This window comes from Lissotriton vulgaris, chromosome 5 (assembly GCF_964263255.1).
Source record: "Lissotriton vulgaris chromosome 5, aLisVul1.2, whole genome shotgun sequence".
Lineage (NCBI taxonomy): Eukaryota > Metazoa > Chordata > Amphibia > Caudata > Salamandridae > Lissotriton > Lissotriton vulgaris.
The window spans coordinates 1,642,482,269-1,642,502,107 of NC_141693.1; the positions used below are offsets into that span (position 1 = coordinate 1,642,482,269).

The window sequence follows — 19,839 nt, forward strand, 5'->3', positions numbered from 1 at the left end:
CTCTTCTCCACCGCTTTCCCAGTAACACCTTCCTCGTATCCCCCCCACACTCCTTCGCCACTTTTTACCATCATTGCCACCCCTCGAGTTAAGGCTGGAACTAATTGCTACAAAATCATTTATCCTCCCAGCCTGTCTAAAGCTGCAACTAAACGATGGAAACATAACACTATTGAACGTTTCCCAGATTCCCTTTTTGTTGATCAATTTTACAATAGTCGTTTTGGGAGGCTAAAAAATGATTTCATTTTCTTCACTCATGATATCCCATCCTGGTCCAACAGTTTTTACTATTCCCTCAACGTCACCTCCTCCTCCTCTATCCCCCATGGGAAAAAACAAAAAATTTCCCCCTTTGCTTGCTTCAAAGGTAACCTCACTATCTCACTCTATAACAACGGTACTGTCCTGATCCAAGGCAAAGACAACTGCCTCTCGCTCTTTGACTGCCTCTTCCTCTTCCCCTCCCTACTCCCCTCCTCTGCAATCGGATTTCCCCATGACTCTCCTTCCAGCTCCACCCATTACTCCCTTTCTCCTCCGCAGACCCCACCTCACTCCAATTGGCTGCTCCCTCGAGAAGCACAGGTCGGCCCCCTTCCCTCCCCCTCCCTTGTGACCTCCCCTCCTATTCCTCCCCCCTCACAGTATATCCCTTCACACATCACTTCAGCCTTACCACAAGCCAATACGCTCCTCGTCCCATCTGCACCATCCCGTTTCTCCAATCTCTTCTCCTCCCCCATATTCCTTCCCATCACCCCCCTTTTTAGCCCACCACTCCTCCGTCCCTCTCCCCAGTGTACCTTCCTTATGCTCCCCTCATCCCTTCCATCCCTCCTCCCTACCCCCTCCTCCCCTCGTTATTCACCCCGTCTTCTCCTCAATCCCACTGCATATCTCTCCTCCCTCCTACTCCTCCAGTAATGCTGCACTACTCCCCTTCCCCACCCAGTAACCCCTTCCACTTCCCTCCCTCGGGCCCAGCAGAACCACTTCCTCTCTTCAACTTCCCTTTCTCCCAACCCCCCTCACTCTGCCAGATGCCCGTTCCCTCACAGCCACCTCTCCTAGCTGACAGGTCCTCCACAACCACCGCACCTCTTTTCCTCCCAAACCTCCTATATTCTCATGACTCCACACAGGCCTCCCCTCTCATTCTACCCAACCGCCGTGTTCCGCACCCCTCTCCCCCTAAATTTGTCCTTAATTCCTCTCCCTCTTGCAACACCAACATAGGCAACTCTCCCTTAACCTCCGTATCACAAACTCCCGCTCTCACCCACCACCCTTCCCCACTTATGAACCCCACACCCCAAATTACCTCCTATCCTGCCACCTCTCCCTGCCTGCCACCACCCACTCCACCCCCCCTTGTTTCAATAGAGCCACCCAACCTTCCCCAACCCAACCTTCGGTGCTCTGCCTCATTCTCACTGGAAAACACGCTAGGCTCTCTTATAACCTCCATCTCCCAGCTTACAGCTGCCATTTCACTTTTATGCTCTAAGATTGTCACCCCTTCTTGCACCGCTACTCCTTCCCAACTTCCCACGAGATGCACCGCGCCCCCTCACCCCAGTACAGCCAAGCTTAACCTATCGCCGGAAAACTCTGTTAACTCACTCAAGCCCTTGAACGCCACCCCTCCTCAACCGGCATACCCTAGCAACCCCACTATCGACACCATTCAGATCATCACCTGTGTCAGAACAAAGCATCCACCTAAACCCCCCCGAGCACCCCCTCATAAGTACAATATCCCGATCACCCTTCAGAGCCCTAGTGCCCCCGTCACCAAAACAGTCTTGACAGAGCTGCGCTGCATGCTTCACAACTGCAGATCTGCAGTAAAACACAAACTTGAAATCTCTGATACCATCACCCTTCATAATATTGACATGCTCTTCCTCACAGAGACCTGGTTCAAAGATACATCTCACTCTATATTTGATCTCCTATTACCCACAGGCTACTCTTTATTTAGGAATGACAGAACTGGCAACATGGGGGGAGGTGTTGCAGTCATCTTTAGAAATACCCTCCAACTCAAGGCCTCTCCTAACAGCTCCTCCAAAACCTTTGAATGCCTTTCTCTTGAGCTTCAATTGCAACACCGTTCACCCCTCAGATTCCATGTCATTTACCCCCCGCCTCGTAGTGGCCCTTCGTTTATGGATGAACTCACCGACTTCATCAGCGACCAATACTCGCGAAGTGACAATCAGACCTTCGTGGGTGACTTCAATCTCCACTGGGGAGTACCGCAAGACTCCTCTGTGAACTCACTGGCCACTTTCCTCTCTGCAAACGATCTTATCTAACACTGCACTGAATCAACACATTCTAAGGGTGCAATCCTGGACCTTGTCATTTCTAAAGCAGGCATGCTTTCTACCACTACCCCAATTCATGTAGATTGGTCTGACCACCTCCTCATCCCATTCTCTCTTCAACTTTCACACTCTATAACTCTTGGCCAACCCAAGAGGGCCATCTCATGGTTCCGGGATGCCAAAAATATTGATGTCGGTCCCCTCTGTGAATCAGCTCTGTTATCTCTTCCAAGGCTCGACCCGAACCTAGATGTTGACCAACTCACCTCCCAAAGCCTCATAGTTCTTGCAGCTGAAATTAATAAATTCGCTCCACTCAAAAGCAAAAGGTTAAGGCCCACTCCCTCAGCACCTTGGTTCAGCAAATCCCTTGATGAGGAAAGGAAGCAGCTAAGATTCCTGGAGAAACAATGGAGGCAAGTGCCCTCCTCCGACAATTTGGCCATGCTTCGCTCAGCAAGATCCAAGTACCACAAGCACATCTTCCTTGGGAAAGCGACACACTTCAAAACCCTCCTTGACTCCGCCAAAAATAGACCCAAAAAACTATTCGATCTCATCAAAATGCCTAACTGCTCTCCCCCAACCTCCAAAATGGATGATTCTACAAAGAGAGCAGAAGATTTTGCTATTTTCTTCGATGAAAAAGTGAAATCACTTGTGGATCAGGTCGCTCATCCTACCCCTCCAGAGGAGCGCAAATCCTTAGCCATTTGGCAGAGCTTTGACCCCATATCTGAAGATGCCCTTCTCAAGTGCATACGAGAAACGAAGCTATCCAACCATTCTCTTGACCCTATCCCCAGTGCCATTGCCATTGACTTCTATACCCATTCCCTCTCCTATTGGACCACTCTGATCAACCTCTCCCTCTGGCAAGGCTCCCTTCCTGCCTCCTTCAAAACTGGGCAGGTTACCCCTCTTCTTAAAAAACCCACTGCTGATGCTAATGACCTCAACAACTTCCGCCCCATCACTAACCTTCCCTTTCTGGCGAAGATCACAGAAAGATGTGTAGCAAAACAACTCTCCTGTCATATCAAGGACAATGATATTCTTGACAACTGTCAGTCCGGCTTCATCCAAAACTGCAGCACTGAAACAGCCCTACTGCAAGTGGTTGATGACGCGTTGAGGATACTCGATTCAGGGGGGTCCTGTCTTCTAATTCTCTTTGACCTTGCCGCAGCCTTTGACACTGTCAATCACAACACCCTCCTCAATATTCTTCAACAGAGAATGGGCATGGAGGGCACTGTGCTTAAATGGTTTGCATCCTTCCTTTCTGGCAGATCCCAAATGATCAAAATAGCGAACAGTCTTTCACCTCCTGTGGTGGTAGGTCAAGGTGTTCCCCAAGGCTCGATACTTGCTCCCACACTGTTCAATCTCTATTTAGAACCACTGGGAAATCTCCTAAGTAAATCCGGGATTCACTATCATCTCTATGCTGACGACACTCAACTCTACCTCAAGATTGCCTCTACTCACGATCTCTCCATCCTAAGCTCCACTCTCGACTCCATTCAAAACTGGATGTCAACTCATCAACTGATTCTGAATCCCTCCAAAACTGAATTCCTCCTCTTCTCCTCTTCACTTTCTCCTCCCCCGGTTCAATCATGGATGGATCAGATGAATCTACTAAACAATAAACCCATCATTGTCGACAGCGCCAAATCCCTTGGTGTCATACTAGACAAAAAACTCAATCTAATTCCCCACATCAATTCCATTGCAAAATCTGCTCGATACCAACTGCGCCTTCAATGGGGAATCCGTCGCTTCTTCCCGGAGCGGGACCTTATAACCCTGGTGCAAGCACTGGTCCTCTCCAGACTCGACTACTGCAATTCTCTTCTTACTGGCCTCCCCAAATCCCACTTGTCCCCGCTTATGTCTGTTTTCCACTCAGCAGCTCGTTTCATTTATGGGGCCAAAAGAAGCGATCACATCACACCGATGTTATCTACCCTCCGCTGGCTTCCCTTTGAGGCTAGAGCTATCTACAAGACCGCTTGTATCACCCACAAAGCCCTGCACTCCTCTTCTCCTCGCTACCTGGCGAATAAACTGAAACTCTCTGGAGGTTCTAGACCTTCACGCAATGCCGAGAATCTACTGCTTGAACCTCCCACTTTCAAGAAGGAAAGCACGATGGCCCAATCCTTTTCAGGCAACGCAGTGAGAATCTGGAACTCATTCCCGCCTCAGCTCCGGACCACCGCCTCCTCCCAGGCCTTTAAAAGGGACCTCAAAGCTCTCCTCCTCCAGAGACACCTCCAAAAGTAATTCACGTCCTCTCTTTTACCTGAAGGAAGACCTCCCACTACTGAAAATTTCTACTTCTCATGTCCATGGAAGTGCCTTCCCAGTGTGTTCTTGTGGTTAGAGTGTTTGCCTTTTATAGCAGTATTATCCATGTACTTGTGTTTGGTACCCTCTTGCAACTTGCACTCACCACTTTGCCCCTGTAACACACGGTTTGCTTCCTCTCACATGTTTTTTACCTTTGATACTTGCACACGTGCCACTTTTGCCTATGTAACGTTTGTTCTTGTGCTTGAGTGTCTAACATATATTGCAGTATTATACCGGAAATTATACTCTATTTTCTCTTGTAGCCTGCACACTTGTCACTTTTTCCTCCTGTGCACTTTTTACTACCTCATGTATTTTTGGTAGCTCACATTTTTACTACCTCATGTATTTTGTATGCTCACAAGTGTCACTATTACCTTGTCTACCTCATGTATTTTTGGTTTCTCACAATTTTTACTACCTCATGTATTCTTGTTTGCTCACAATTATCACTTTACCGTATGTAACGTAACGTATGCGTTTGCAATCTGTTGTTCGTGTAATGTTCTCAGTTTGTATCATTTCTGTTCCTATTGTGAAGCGCTCTGATGCCTTCGGGTAAAGTCTGCGCTATATAAAATTGTATAAATAAAAATAAATAAATAAAGAAGTATGCTCACAGCCCCTCGTTGTTGGTATAAAGACGGTCACAACCGGCCCTAAAGAGAACAGATTTCCTAACGCCCCAAAGCGACTCCTGCGATCTGGTTGCAGTAACGCTTTCTGGTCACATTGCGCAGACCCTCCAGGATTTCGCGATTTCGCGATTTGCAAAATAATCGCGAAATCGGCACTTTTGCAAAAAGGCCGCACTTTTTAGGTTTTGCCTCGCGAAAAAGATGCGCTCTGCGCATCTTTTTTGCGCAGGCAAAAACCTCTTGAGATCTATATGGGAGACAGGAACGGCCTCCGTCTTTCATTGGCTAGCTCCATAAATGGAGACTAGCCATTGGAAGACGGGCCTGTCCGTCAATGCCGGACCAGACACGGGGGCGTTCCCGAGATTCTTTGGCTTTTGCCGACGTCACGCGACGTCAGCCGAAAGCCGGGAACGCCCCCGATTCTGGTCCGGCATTGCCGGCACCCGCCTTCCTGCTCCGGTGAGGGGGCGTGAGTTCTGTGAAGACTTTGGAGGATTATGGCATCACCCGTCCGCAGTGGTCAAAGACAACCAACGGTACAAAGGTTACAGCGCTCACCCGGTTAACATTCGCACGTGCGCTCCCCTCTCGTGACTTCACCGATGTGCTTTGCAAGCGCCACACAACTGCAGGGAATGCTTGGCGCTAGGGCTGCCTGGCCGGCGCGTTTGGAGTTGGAGACAGACTGAACCTGGCGACAGTCTGAAGGTTTGAGTACGTCCACAGGTCCTTGAGGCCTTGCACAGTATGACGTTGTAACTACATATGTGTATGTCACTCACCGCCTCGCATCTTTACGGCTCGGTCATATGGCCGGTGTTTTCCGTGCAACGAACATGGAAGGCCTCCCCCGTTACAATGCCAGGAGAGGGAACCCGCCGCCCCTGTGGCTGTTGCATAAACATGCGTCACACCTGAAGTTCAGACCCAGCGCTGCACAGAAGTGCAAATGAGTCGTGGACGAGCTGCTGTCCTTGTGTAGGTGTCGCCCCCGGGAGCATACCTGCCTGTATTATCTGCATTATTAATGCGCGCGGGATTCGGGTGGCACGAGTAATGCACCAATCACGCGATGCATTCGGCCCCTGCCTCTGCCGAGATTTATGTTCCACGGACTGGTTAATGTGCATGGTTAATAGCAGCTCTGCTGCAGGAATAAGGCCAAGCATTTCGTGCTGCCAATGAGCTGCACGCAGGGGCGGGTTGACGGGCCAGACCGAGGGGCTCTGGTGGCTACTGCAAAGGAGGTCAAGGTTGTGCGATCTGCTACCTGTGGCGATAAATGGCAGATGATGTATGATTGGCTGCAGAGCCCGAGAGTGGTCCAGCTGTGTTCTGAGCTACATTAGTGGGCACTGCCCATGTGTGATGTACCTGGGCACATCTGTGCCAGGCACAGACACGGGCCCGGCCTGGAGTCCTCTTTGAGCGTTTGCTCACATTTTAGACACCGTCTGAAAGCGATGCTCATATCTGGCAAACCCGTGCCTTCAAAAGGCAGTCATTTTTGCGTGCAGTGTCCCAGGGACCTCACTGAACTTCACATATTTATTTCCGTTGACTCTGTGCAGAGAATTAGTTAGCCTAGACGTGCCATAAATTAGAACCAATTTGACCAGGAGGTGAATACCAAAGCCACTAAGCGCCTGTCCCCGTCCTGTCTGACAGTGTTGCGCTAGGTTGAACGTGGGCTGTCTGGGGAGGGATGTCCCTGCACCTGTCTCAGGTTTGCCTTGAAATTTACTGCGATTGTATTCTCCTGGGTGCAGCAGGTGCAAGATGAAATCTGCTGTCTCTGAGACCCACGGGTGCCAGCTCACACACATTTGCAAAGTGCCCACCGCCCCCCAGGTACCCCCTGCATTCCAGCTATTTGAGTACATATACATACCACACAAACGACCCTCTTAGGCGAGGCACGTGTTATTCATTTGCTAAGAATCAAATCTGGAAAGAACTGAACCTGTCATGTCCAGCATATTTCACTTTATCGAGGCCACAATGCTTTTTGATAAAATAACACTAATTCCTATGTGATGGAGTACAGTAAACATGTTTTTACAGCAAGTTCTCTTCCAGTGATTTTACAACTGTGCTGCGTTTTCTTTGAAAATCCATTTCCTATTTACAAGGTCGATGATTTTAATTTGTTTTATTTTTTTGTGTCAAATGAGCCAATTAAGTGTCATTGATATCCTGTAATTGTCGTTTATAGAATGTGCACTTTTTTGGTGCATACATTTGCTCAGTCGTCTTTGAAACGTCACAGCAACTGTAATGTTTTACATATGGCGATATATCTACGCCAGCCCAATTAAAACAGCGTCTGCCTCAGATTCCTATTGAAGGTTGTGCTATAATTAGAGTGTATGCATGTACGCACATCTTCAGTACCATGTATGACAATAATCAGAACCTTGCTGATTGTCACATTGTCCCCATGGACGTCACACATTGAAATTCTGACTCAGAAGTGCTTCAATTTCATGTTAATCATAACTAGAAGGATAACCCTTAAATAGATTTCTTTCAAAATATCAGTTCCTTTGTTTCTCTGCGTTCCACTAAATATATTTTCTTGAATGTATCTGAGTAGGGAACCTTTTGCCCTTCCGATTAGGAGCTATCAATAAACTGAAAGTGCTAACAGATGTCTTGCTGAAAAAAAAAATGAATCCTACCGTTTGACCTGCAGTTTTGACAACTTAAAACACAAAAATTGGTACGAAATGCGCACACTACAATGATCCTCCTTTCCTTTGGGTTTTTCTTTTAACTTAGCAATTAAAATTAATACAGCCAAAAATATTTTTCCTTATTTCTTCTCATATTTTCATGTAGTTACCATGTGCACACTAAAAAAAATAAAATGCCAGAGCCAGTAGATATGGATTTATGGATGATACAAGCCGTTCCCTACACATATATAATTTATACAAAAGGCCCTGATTTCCTCGTTAGTGTAAATGCCTCTTGTCTCCAGAGTTCACAGTGGAATAATGTCTGGGAAGCAGAGTTCGGTGAGGGCGTTGCTAGATCACTCAGCTAGAGTGAATGTGTCTGCTCCCATGGTACCCTGAGACAAGCTCCGTCGTTTGGTTCTTTGCGCCTTTTTAAAGGAAGAGATCATATCTATTTTAAAGATAAAAAGGAATAGGTTAACAAAGCACCAAAAGGAATGAGGCACCATTCTGAAACAAATTCTATACAACGAGCCTGGCAGTATTAAAAAGTCTCCTGACCTGTAGAAAATTATACCTATTGCTCGTTGGTCAATATCTCTTCCGTTGTCAATGGAAGCGCATTAAATGGAGATTCTGCAGACAAACTGAGTTCTGCTACATCAGTCCTTGCCAAAGTCTGACATTGTTAATACATTAATAATATGTCTGTAATGTAATGGAAAACTATTAATCACATCTGGTTATGTGCCAGAAATCTAACCTGTAGTTGGCTGATTTTTGACAGCAAAGCTCTACCTATGCTTGATATTCAGCCGACTTGCGCGCTCTACACCTTTTCATTGTCCTTGCACCAAACTCATCAAATAATATAATCCATAATCCTGTATAATGGCCGTCATTATTGCTCTGATTTATTTAATGAGCATTTGAGGGGGAATTGCTTTACTACGACTGTATGTGTTAAGAAGACACTTGGGCTCACATTTATTTTCAATTTCTCCTCTGTCGCTGAGGTCACGCTGAGGCATGTCTAACACTGAATGTATTTATTGGAAATTATAAGTGGGGCGACAATGATGGGCAACTAAAAGTCAAATAGATGGGCAGAAAGGAATAGTGGATTTATTTGCACCCCAAACTTAAAACAGAAAATATGAAATCAGAGGAACAGCCATGTGCACCTAGGGTTGTCGCTTTGAGATTTCTTGAAAGCCGTTTAATGCTACCAGTAGTCTTCAGAATTTTTTTATTGCTAAAACTGTTATTGGAGGTAGCCCATTATTCATTGCCTCTATACAACTAATTAGTGAAAGGTCTGCATGCATATCTTGTATGATGCAGGGGGTCCCTCAAGTCTAATATACTTGTTGCCTTACATTTTTACTCCTTGCCACTTACCTGCCAGCAGTCTGGAGGCTCATGGGGTCTTATGAAAACTGAGCTTGTTCACTGAGATTTTCTGCAGGCCATATAATATGGGCTGAAAAGTATTTTTACTAGCTAACCACTACTTAATAATGACAATTTTTCTAAATAAATAAATCCCCAAATAATGGAAATGCACTAACATTTATTAAGATTCCCAAACTACATATAGGAGCATCACCGGTATCTGAATGTGCAATCCTATTTCATGACCTTTATTAGGACTTTTTATTCCATATTATGCTTTGCTTCTGTGATAATGAATGTTGCTAAGGTTTTTTTTTGGGGGGGGGGGGGGGGACATTATGAAATGTTTTAAGTTGCTTAATTTGAGTTATTGATAAATGCCTCTGACCTTCAGTCAGAGCCAAAGACTATTAAATTCGCATTTAGTCACAAACTCCCTCCCTGCGGCGTGGGATATCACGGGATCCCATGAAATTGTCTGGATTATCGTTTGAGTTAGTACGTCCCTCGTCAGTCCCATGCCATCTTTATGGGATTTAAACATCTTCTGCTGTAGAGAGATCTGTTCCATACACCACAATTTCACTGTTGTTGATTACACATAAGTATTGCGACAGTTTTGCAGCAGGCTGGTCTGTATTCAGATCAACGTGGCGAGGCAATCCGAGTTTTCAGCACATTTCCTAATACAAACTATTGCAGCCTGTCCTATAATAGCATTTTGTGAATTGAATATGATGAGAATGGCATTTGCATCCATAAGGCAATTATTATAAACGACTTTGCTATGGAAACACAATCCAACCATCTGTTGGCATTTGACAGTATCTTTGGCTTCACAGAGTTGAAGGCCAGACAATATTTACATACAGTGAACTATGCAGAGATTGTCCTCACATCAAGGAATTAGCATGTTGCGGAAAGAGGTTTCATAAGGGCGTGATTGTGAAACTGAACTGACTTACTGATGGCCAAGGAGGAGAAGGCTGAGCAATCAGATAGTTGGAAATGAAGCCTTCTCCGAGAAGCATTGTGTTGATCCACCTCAGTTATTTATTTCTATGAGTGATCATATGGGCTGTATTACGGATGAATTAATAAACACACCGATCTATATGCGCCATAAGGGAGTTGCTTCAATTCGGAGAGTAAACCAGTGGAATTACTAAAGTCCAGTTTGTAGTATACAGATGTTTCAGACCCACTCGTATGCATTCCGCACATGCTATAGTTTCTTCAAAAGGATGAGGGCGTGACCTTGTTAGGGCTTAGTGGGAGTCATGGACTTGCGACAGGGGAATGGAGGCAATCTAGCGTAATCATTACAGACAATAAGAACTGTGTCTGCTAGCCTGTTTGACACAGGATGCATTTTCCACAATATGTACTCAGCCCATCCTTTTGAATTACAAAATAGTTAATTGTGGAATTTGTTTTACATTTGCAATCTCATAGGTTCAGCTCTGTGGGTGATAGACCTAGCAGGAATTCTAATATAGTTTGGAATAAGCCTTCTTTTATGTACGATCAACATTTTTGAGTGCTGTAAAAAGTTACATTAAAAGTTGATTGACCCATTTTTTGTCATTGTTATGTAATAACCCAATCAACCTAGTGTGACACCGAAGTCTGTGATTTAAGTAAAGACTGAAAGAAATACGTTGATTTAAAAATTGAAACATTTCCAGCTGAGGTGCTATTTATTTATTTAGACCTTGTAAATGCTCACAAGCAATTATATCTTTCGTACTTTTATACTCATCGCTAAAAACTGGATTGCTTGTTTGTGTTCAATGATAATTGCTGTTAGCCAACCCAGTAGCAACCCTTCTATCAATTGCATAGTTATTTCCCCCTGGATTTGAACTTGAAACGAGCAGGTTAAACGCCATTTTCTGCAGCAGCATTAAAAATACTGAAGCTAGTATTAAAACCCAATAGGAGAAAAGTAAAAATGTTGAAATGTATAAGATCCCTATGTATTAGGAACGGGAAGAGGTTAAAGTAGACGCCGGCATAATGACCAGACACATTTAATCAAGTTCACATTTCATGAAGTTTCATGAGTTTGTCGCTCATTTGATTCCCATTTAGTCTACAGCTGACCGGTTTTAGGTTTTGCCTAGCCAATGCGTACGAAGTACGCATGTGCTAGGAAAAAGCTAATGAGTATAGTATGGGGGCTGGGAATCCGCCCCCGTCTTTCATTGGCTAGCTCCATAAATGGAGGCTAGCCATTGGAAGACACGTTTGTCCGTCAATGCAGGACCAGATTCGGGGGCGTTCCCGAGAATTTTTGGCTTTTGGCGACGTCAGCCGAAAGCCAGTTCTCGGGAGCGCCCCCGAGTCTGTTCCGGCATTGACGGCACCCGCCCTCAATACAGTTGCCTCGTCCCTTGCCGATTTTTTTGAGCCCCCTGGCAGGTGCCCACCCTGCCAGGGACATTGCCGCCTTTGAGCGAGTGCCACCTCGCTTTATATTTTAATTGAAGCCGGTGCCCACCCGGCATAGCCCCGTGTTTACACCGCCGCCGGCCCGGTGGGAGATTAGGAGGCGCTGTCCGGCCTCCCGACCCCAGGGCCGCGCTGCGATTGGCTGCGACCCGGAAGTCAGGCAGGCCGGGGGCGGGACAAGCGGAAGTGCCGGAGAAGAAGAGCTCCAGCGCAAGGAGAAGAAGCCGCCTGCCGTGTCCTTCCCTGGGCTCCCAAGTGAAGGGGGAGCCCCAGAGTTCTGGCCAGTCTAGAGGGAGGAGCGGGAGTCCTCCAGCCCCTGGCCGCCCTGTGTTGCGTAGGTGCGTCACCAACTTTGAGGGGGGCAAGCCAGGCTCGTCTGAGCTGCCGCAGTAAGTTAAAGGTAAGCTGTTGGGGGTGGGGGGGGCAGGGGTGTTCTGCAACCCTGGCGACATGCTCACCTGCTGCCCCTGTCGCCGTGGGCCTCTGTGGCGAGCTGGCCGCACCCACATCATCCGTCAGCAGCAGTGTGCGGTGGCTTCAGTAGGTCCAGACAGGCTGCTTCGGGCAGACGTTTCAGCTGCTGAGGGTTAGGGAGGGTGGTTCTGTCGTCCACCTCCCTCCTCCCCCAATCCCCCCCCCTCCCCATCCGAATTGGAAAATGTTTTGTTTCTTATGTTTTAACAAGGCCGAGCTGTTTATGTCCGCCTGGTTCCGTCGTGCGAGGGCCGGCGCTTCACGCCACCTTCCTCTCTTTGCGGCATAGTAAGGGAACCACCTGTTAGTGCGACCTCGACTGCCCCGCATATGCATAATGGGGATTGGATGTGAGTGCGCACAGCCGTGGCACCGCCAAGTCCTGTAAGGTGTACACGGTGTGCTGTCAGCCACTTATGAAGGCCTGTGGGGTGCACACAGACACGTCCTATAAATTGCACACACTGCGCTGCTTTATTCAGCTTACCAAGGTACCTGTATGCACATGGGAAATGACCTGCAGCGCACACGCAGCAAATCGTGGCGCGGATGTCTGGAGAATGTTCACGCGCGTCTACTACGGACAATATGTTGTTCAAGTATCTATAGCGTACGTGTAGCACTCTTGCTGTCAGACACAGCGTCCATTTATAAAGCAAGTTTGCATAGTGCGCGTAATGCACATTGTTAATGATACTGTTAATTACTAGCCAGACGCTGAGCAGATCCAGGCAGAATATTCGCACCTTTCTATTACGAGCAGGAATCTATACCTCGTAGGATGGGACATACGTATACTAGAATCATAGAACAAAAATTCCACCCAGTAATACATATTGAATTCAAATATCAGCTTCGCCAATGGTGAATGTATATATGTGTGTGTTTATCCCATACAACCTCAGTGTACGTCTATGCTGTAAAGACACGAACCACAACCCACTGTTTTGTAGTGGATGAGTGGGCGGATGGATGAGTGGGCGGATGGATGAGTGGGCGGATGGATGAGTGGGCGGATGGAAGAGTGGGCGGATGGATGAGTGAGCGGATGGATGAGTAGGTGGAAGGATGAGCGGATGGATGAGTGGGTGGATGGATGGATGAGTAGGTGGAAGGATGAGTGGATGGATGAGTAGGTGGAAGGATGAGCGGGCGGATGGGTGGGTGGAAGGATGAGCAGATGGATGAGTGAGTGGATGGATGAGCGGGTGGAAGGATGAGCAGATTGATGAGTGGGCGGATGGATGTGTGAGCGGATGGATGAATAGGTGGAAGGATGAGTGGATGGATGAGTAGGTGGGCAGCTGGAGGGAGGGACGAGGGAGCGGATGTATGATGAGGTCGGCGGGCGCCTGCTTTGATAGATGAGTGGGTACCGGAATGGACAAGTGGGAAGCTGGGTGGGTGAATGAAGAGATTGGCAAGCGCATGCGTAGATAGATGAGCGGGTGGATCAGTGGCTGGGTGTTCAGATGGGTTAGATGAGTGGTTGAATTTGCTATTGTAAATGACAATGCCATTTATGTTAAAAAAAACATAAATAAAAATAATGTCAAGAGCAATGCCAATAGCTCTAACTTTAACAAAGGCAAAACCATTGCATTGTAAATGCTTGTTACAAAAGTGGCCGCGAAATCAGGTGTTGCAAGCTCCTCGGGGGTCTGATTAGTCTTAATCGGCCTCAATTGTTAACACCTCTCAGACAGAGAGCCTCCAGGTCACATCAGAGACAGAGCGCTGTGAAAGGAAGACCCGCCCGAGTCACCGGGAGCAGGAAGGATTTACATGTTGTTATGTTTAACTGTTCTTAAATGGCACGTGGCATTGTGGCACAGTATGGGGCCCCTCCTGTCCTTTTAAAAGTCTAGTTGGATGCTGCTTTCATTATATTCCGAGAAGATAAAGTGGCGTTTTTCTAGGAAGGTTTTTTTTTTTGCTTCTTGCCTTGTGTCTGTTTTCATTGTGGCAGTGTTTACAGAAATCTGTGTTTAGCAGCGCAGTGATTTAAAGCACCGAAAGCTTGGTGTGTGCACTGAGATGAAGATACTCCCTTCCTTTTGGCAGAGGGCGTGTTGTTGCCCAGTGGAGTGCTTCTGCCTCTGTTACGATCTTGAAAGTTTATGGCTCCAACATTTCAAGTAAGCAAAGTATGGACCTTAATTATGTTTAGTTAAGTATTATTAGGGATTGTTCATTTTTCACTTTTCTGCAGGTGTACTTTCAATTGTGGTTGCGTTTTCGACATTTGACTCTTTCGGTACGGAATTATTTGAAGGACTGGCGAGTTTTCATAGCAATTATCTCTCGCAGAATAATGTATGATTTTGTTGACCCGTTGACCTCCTTTACTACTTTATATAATTTTAATCAGTTTTCGTTCGTGTTTCCTTTTATACAGTGTCTATCTCCATTGCCTTAAATCAGTCTGCTCTCATGCTTTCTACATGTTCACCGGCTTTTTTCCGGCACAGTTATTACGAATAATAGGCATCTGGGATATTTCTACATATGTCAGACATTATAGACAATTTAACCCCACCGAAGTGCCGTATGTCATTATAGTTCCCTTCAAGAGTGGCGATCTTGTTGGTGAGTCTTTTTTTCAGCTTTGAATAACTGTATTTAGTCTGCCCTCTCTTATTTTGTCCTGTTCATGTTCACAGGCATTCTGCCGGTGTCCCGCAATCCATTACAGTGGGCATTTGGAGCATTACCACACATCTCTATGAAGTGACTTATATCCACTAGGTAACTTATTAGCCAGCAGCTCGCTTATGCAGGGCCACTCTTAGTGTTTCTGAACACACAAGTGCACTTGGCGCAACATGGGCGTGGTCCCTTTACTGCTGATTGTCTCTTTTAATCGTAATCTGTATTATAGTTGGGCTACTCCTCCTTATCAGTGTATAAGAGCTTTATTTAACTCCATTTGTTTCCATCTCCACAAGGCCCTCCTACTATCACTAGGATGGCCACTAGTGTTCACTCCTTATCATACTTGGTGATCCCAGCTGAGATAGTCTTTCACTATTTTACGGTGCATTGAACCCGCTGCAGTTGCCGATCAGGAGCTGAGGAGCACTGAGATAGGGTAAAGGTGCCAATGAGGAGCAGCGCTGTGCTGTGATGCATGTCTCTGCGTCAATCTGCCTCGGTTCTGGTGAAACCCTCAGATCAGCCGGGAGAAGTATACTCTGACTCCAGTCAAGGGTCCAAGACCTTGACAACACCTCTTTGGGGGGAGGGGGGGGGGGGTAGGACTCAGTCCCACAGACGCTGCAAGATGACCAGCAACCCTCTGCTATAAGCATGGGCGAATTTTGCGGATCTCGCGTTCGCGGATTTTGCGGATTTGCGAACTCGCAATCCGCAAAATCCGTGAATTCTCGCGAATTTGCGGATTTAATTTTTTTTTATGTTTGCACAGGTTTCTGCAAGTTCGCGAGGGTTTTGTACAATTTTGCAAATTGCGAAATTGTACAAAACGCGTGCGAACTTGCAGCAACCCGTGCGAACACAATAATATGAAGAGAAAGACGCTCCTGGTCACAGGAACAGCACGGGGATTGCGCTCATGAAAGTCAAGGATGCAAAGGCCTCTACCCAGCATCACAGCTGACTTTCCACAGTAGATTTGGGAAGAGGCACACCTGTCCAGCCTCGAAGACGCTCATGATTGTTTTTGGGCTAATGAATGAGTCACTGAATTTGAGCATCAACTAGTTCGAGCGACCATGTGTGTGTTACTATGCAATCGCCCCGAAGGGCGCAGGGGTCCCTTGAGTGAGCTGTCCATCATAGTGGGTGAATGGCGGGAAGACGGTGCAAACCGCGAGTGTGTGCGCGGGGCCAAACGTGCGGGGCTTCCATGCGAGTTCACATGCCTCTTGTGTGCATAAAAGGTCAGAGAAAGATCAGTTCAGCAGATGAAGAGAAAAAGCTCCTGGTCACAGGAACAGCACGGGTATTGCGCTCATGAAAGTCAAGGATGCAAAAGCCTCTATCCAGCACCACAGCTGATTTTCCACGGTAGATTTGGGAAGAGGCACACCTGCCTCGACGACGAATGAGTCACAGGAAGGGTCACAGGAAGGGCATGTTGTAAATATTTTAGGATGGCGCCGGCAAGCTGCCAGCGCCATCCTAAAATACTTACTAAATTAGCTTCAACAGGAAGCTCTAATAGATAAAATAAAGCAGGTGCGAGCACCTGCTTTATTTTATCTATTAGAGCTTCCTGTTGACGCTAACTTAGTAACTATTTTAGGATGGCGCTGGCAGCTTGCCGGCGCCATCCTAAAATAGTTACAACAGGCCAGGTTTGAACTTTTGCCCCCGGAAAAATTCGCGGATTTGCGGATTTGCGGATTTTCGGTAAATTCGCGGGAGTTCGCGGATTGCGAAATTACCGAAAATCCGCAAAATCCGCGAGCGGAACGGATTTTCCGCCCATGCTTACTCTGCTATTGATTGTGCTTGGCTAAACCTATGCTCAAAAATATACCAAAAAGGAGAATATGGCAAGCAAACCCTCTCAGACACTTTAAACATGCCTATTTCAAAGTGGAATACTCTGCTAAAACAGCGCCATTGATTTATGGCTGAAAAGGAATGGATAGGAGTGAAATAAAGTGCCGCAATAATGCCACTAAATTTCCATTTTTGTGCCGCTAAATTTCTATTTTTGTGCCGCTAAATTTGCAAATCTATGCCGCAATATCCTGGGGGGTCTGATTGCGGATCCGTACCGTGACACGATCTGCTGAGGACACGCTGGCTTGTGCCCCGTCCATCTGCTCTTCTATTAAGACCCTGTCGGTCTCATGATTACAGAGCTATGCTTGTACAGGGCCTGTGTTGAGCAGCTAACACCGCAGCAAAATTAGGCTCGCCCCAGACCATAGAATCTTCTTCAGAGAGGGACAGGCAGTGTGCGACGACATCATGCCCAGAGTGTGAGGAGGGGGGTCGGAGTACTTGCAGTGTATTTGTCTCGTGGCTCAGGGTGTCAAGTTAAATAAATAATGTAATTCTTTCAACAGCTTGTGTTTGCTTCAGATGGATAATCAACAGATTGCAAGTTTCTGTATCCCAAAACAAAGTATAATTATCATGCCCCCTTCTATTAGGGACAAGAATACAAGTTCCAAAATAAACGAGGCCGGATTTAGTTTCGTTTGAAAGCTACGTGACTCTGCGATCTAGATGCGTGAACAATATAATCTAGAACAAGCATTTGCAATGCAATAGGTCTCGCATTTACGCAAGTTTGAGCTATTGACATTGCAAACGACAATGCCTTTTATTTTTGTTTTCGTTTTTAAAACATAACTATAAGGCGTTGTCATTTACAATGCCAATAGCTTAAACTTGTGTAAATGCGAGACCTATTGCATTGCAAAAATCTTGTTTACGTTATCTTACCTGAACACAGGACATGCTGCGGGCCATGTCCTTGCACTGCCCAGGGTCTCATGAGCTCTGTGGCGAATGGGCAGTGGATGCATGCGATACCGCCCGTGTCCGGATCTTGCTGCATCTTGTTGAAGGCTTTGTGCAGTAGGCTCGCAAATTAGGGATTTGGGGTTGAGGGCTGGGCATAAGCCATGTCTGAAGGTGTCTCCCTATGGCCACGACAGATACCTCAGCCGTGCGCTCTGGGCTCTTTGGTTGCAAGCAACAGGTACAGAGCATTGCAAAAGGCCATGTGCTGCAACCAAAGTGAATTGCGCACAGCCAAAGGCACAGTGGGCACTGGCAGAAGGGGCACAATAAAGGGTGTGCGAGCGGCACTGTTTGTGAAGAGTTTGCATATTTAAAATGGAAAACCACAACCAAACGTCAACCTCCATAAGTGTTGTAAAATAATGGGCTTTATAAGGATGGGAACAATACTGTTTTCTGAAGCTTCTTACTCTACTGCTGCGTGTTTCCTTGCCCATATGTGGATGTGTGTTATAGTGGTCAAATTAACATTAAACTGTTCCATTGTTTTTGCAGCCAAAAGGTCTCGATAAAGCTGGAATTCTAAATAAAACCAAAATTGCAGAAAACGGAAAGAGACTTCGGTAAGACATGAGGCATTTTAAACAACTCAATCTAGTTATTTATTTGTTTTTCTTTCCATAGTTATTTGGGTAAATAAACCGTGTTTGAAGCGCGTTTTTTCTCTCTCAACTTGGTTCCAGTGTGCTTGCGCACTGCTCTGGAGGGTTCTCACAGCCAGTTCAGTCGCCAGGACGGCAAGCTGAAGTAGAAATTAATTTCTAAAAATGTACTTGAGAGCTGGCAGGAGAGCAGGTTTCTAAGACGGCTGGAAGAACACGCCTAAAATACCCGCGAGCTTCATTGCAGAAACTTAGTACTGCAGCTGCATTTGAGCAGGGTGGATCCATTTTTGACTAGGGAGCACTGTTTTCTCCCGGCCTTATCCCAGAAAAATATGGATCCAGGATATATACATATTGCGTATAAAAATATTCAGTATTGGCAAATTTTATTTGCCATTACAACAGTGAGCACCGAGGTCGACCACACAATGTATGGAATTTAATTCTAATTCTTTAATGTCACCCCTAGCCACTGGGCATATTTCGAGTGCCTTATCCTTCGCTCTATATGTTACCCATTATTATGACTTTTGATTGGGTTGGTGTGGGGCAAGAGCAATAGCCATCAATAGTCCTGTTGCAGTAGACTCCGTCCGCTAATTAAATCTAGCCGCAGCGCGACCATGTGAAAGAGGACAGTGAGAGCAGTCTTTTTCTTTTTACTACCTTGAACTAATATTTACCACTACTTATTTTTCATGATTGTTTTAAGTGAAACTTCTAGTCTTAAAGTAAGTTTGAAAGCCGGGGACCCTTGATACAGCGCTAAGGAATGGACATAATTATTTATGCCAATTGGCGCTATTTTCTATAATGCTTCATTTGTTGAGAAAATTTATTGTTCTCCTTAAAGGTAGCAATGATTCCTATTTATCCCCAATAGGATGCCTGCTCTCACTTTATACAGTTCTGTGTTAACAGGAACTAAGGCATAGGCGACCATCTTGGGTGGTGTTTTTCAGTGGAGGTGAGGAGAGAGAGTATCAATCCTGCTCCGTAGCTTCAGCCCCAACCATATGCAAACTCCCCTTTCTCTATATGATCCAGCCAGTTTCGTTAATTAAAGATTATCTACACACCCACTTACTCACAGAAATGTGGATGGCTGGTTGAAGTATCCTCCGCAGGTATACTCATGGTAGTCCTGGTTGGCTTTCACATATTCCAACAACATAGGACTAACCACAAAGCTGGCGGCTGGGTATTAAGCAATATTACAACAATATAATGGCGACTACAGGAGACGTAAACAGTTCAACTGATCCCAAAAACCTCCCTGTGATGAATTTTGTATCCACGCCCAATCTACAGGAATACTTTTCATCTGGACTATGACAAATTATTCTGTTCCTTAATCATGTACAGCTTTAAAATCCTAGTCATTGGG

At 46.1% G+C, this 19,839-nt stretch overlaps 1 protein-coding gene across 4 annotated transcripts in view; it reads left to right on the forward strand.

Annotated features, from left to right (window-relative positions):
- Positions 1-19,839, forward strand: part of LOC147716893 (rho GTPase-activating protein 27-like) — a 163,862-nt gene that overhangs the window by 59,102 nt on the left and 84,921 nt on the right. For all 4 annotated transcript variants that reach the window (XM_086923784.1, XM_086923786.1, XM_086923785.1 and 1 more), the window contains one exon: positions 18,343-18,410. In XM_086923784.1, coding sequence (XP_086779910.1) covers positions 18,343-18,410 — 68 coding nt within the window. The remainder of the gene's footprint in view (positions 1-18,342; positions 18,411-19,839) is intronic.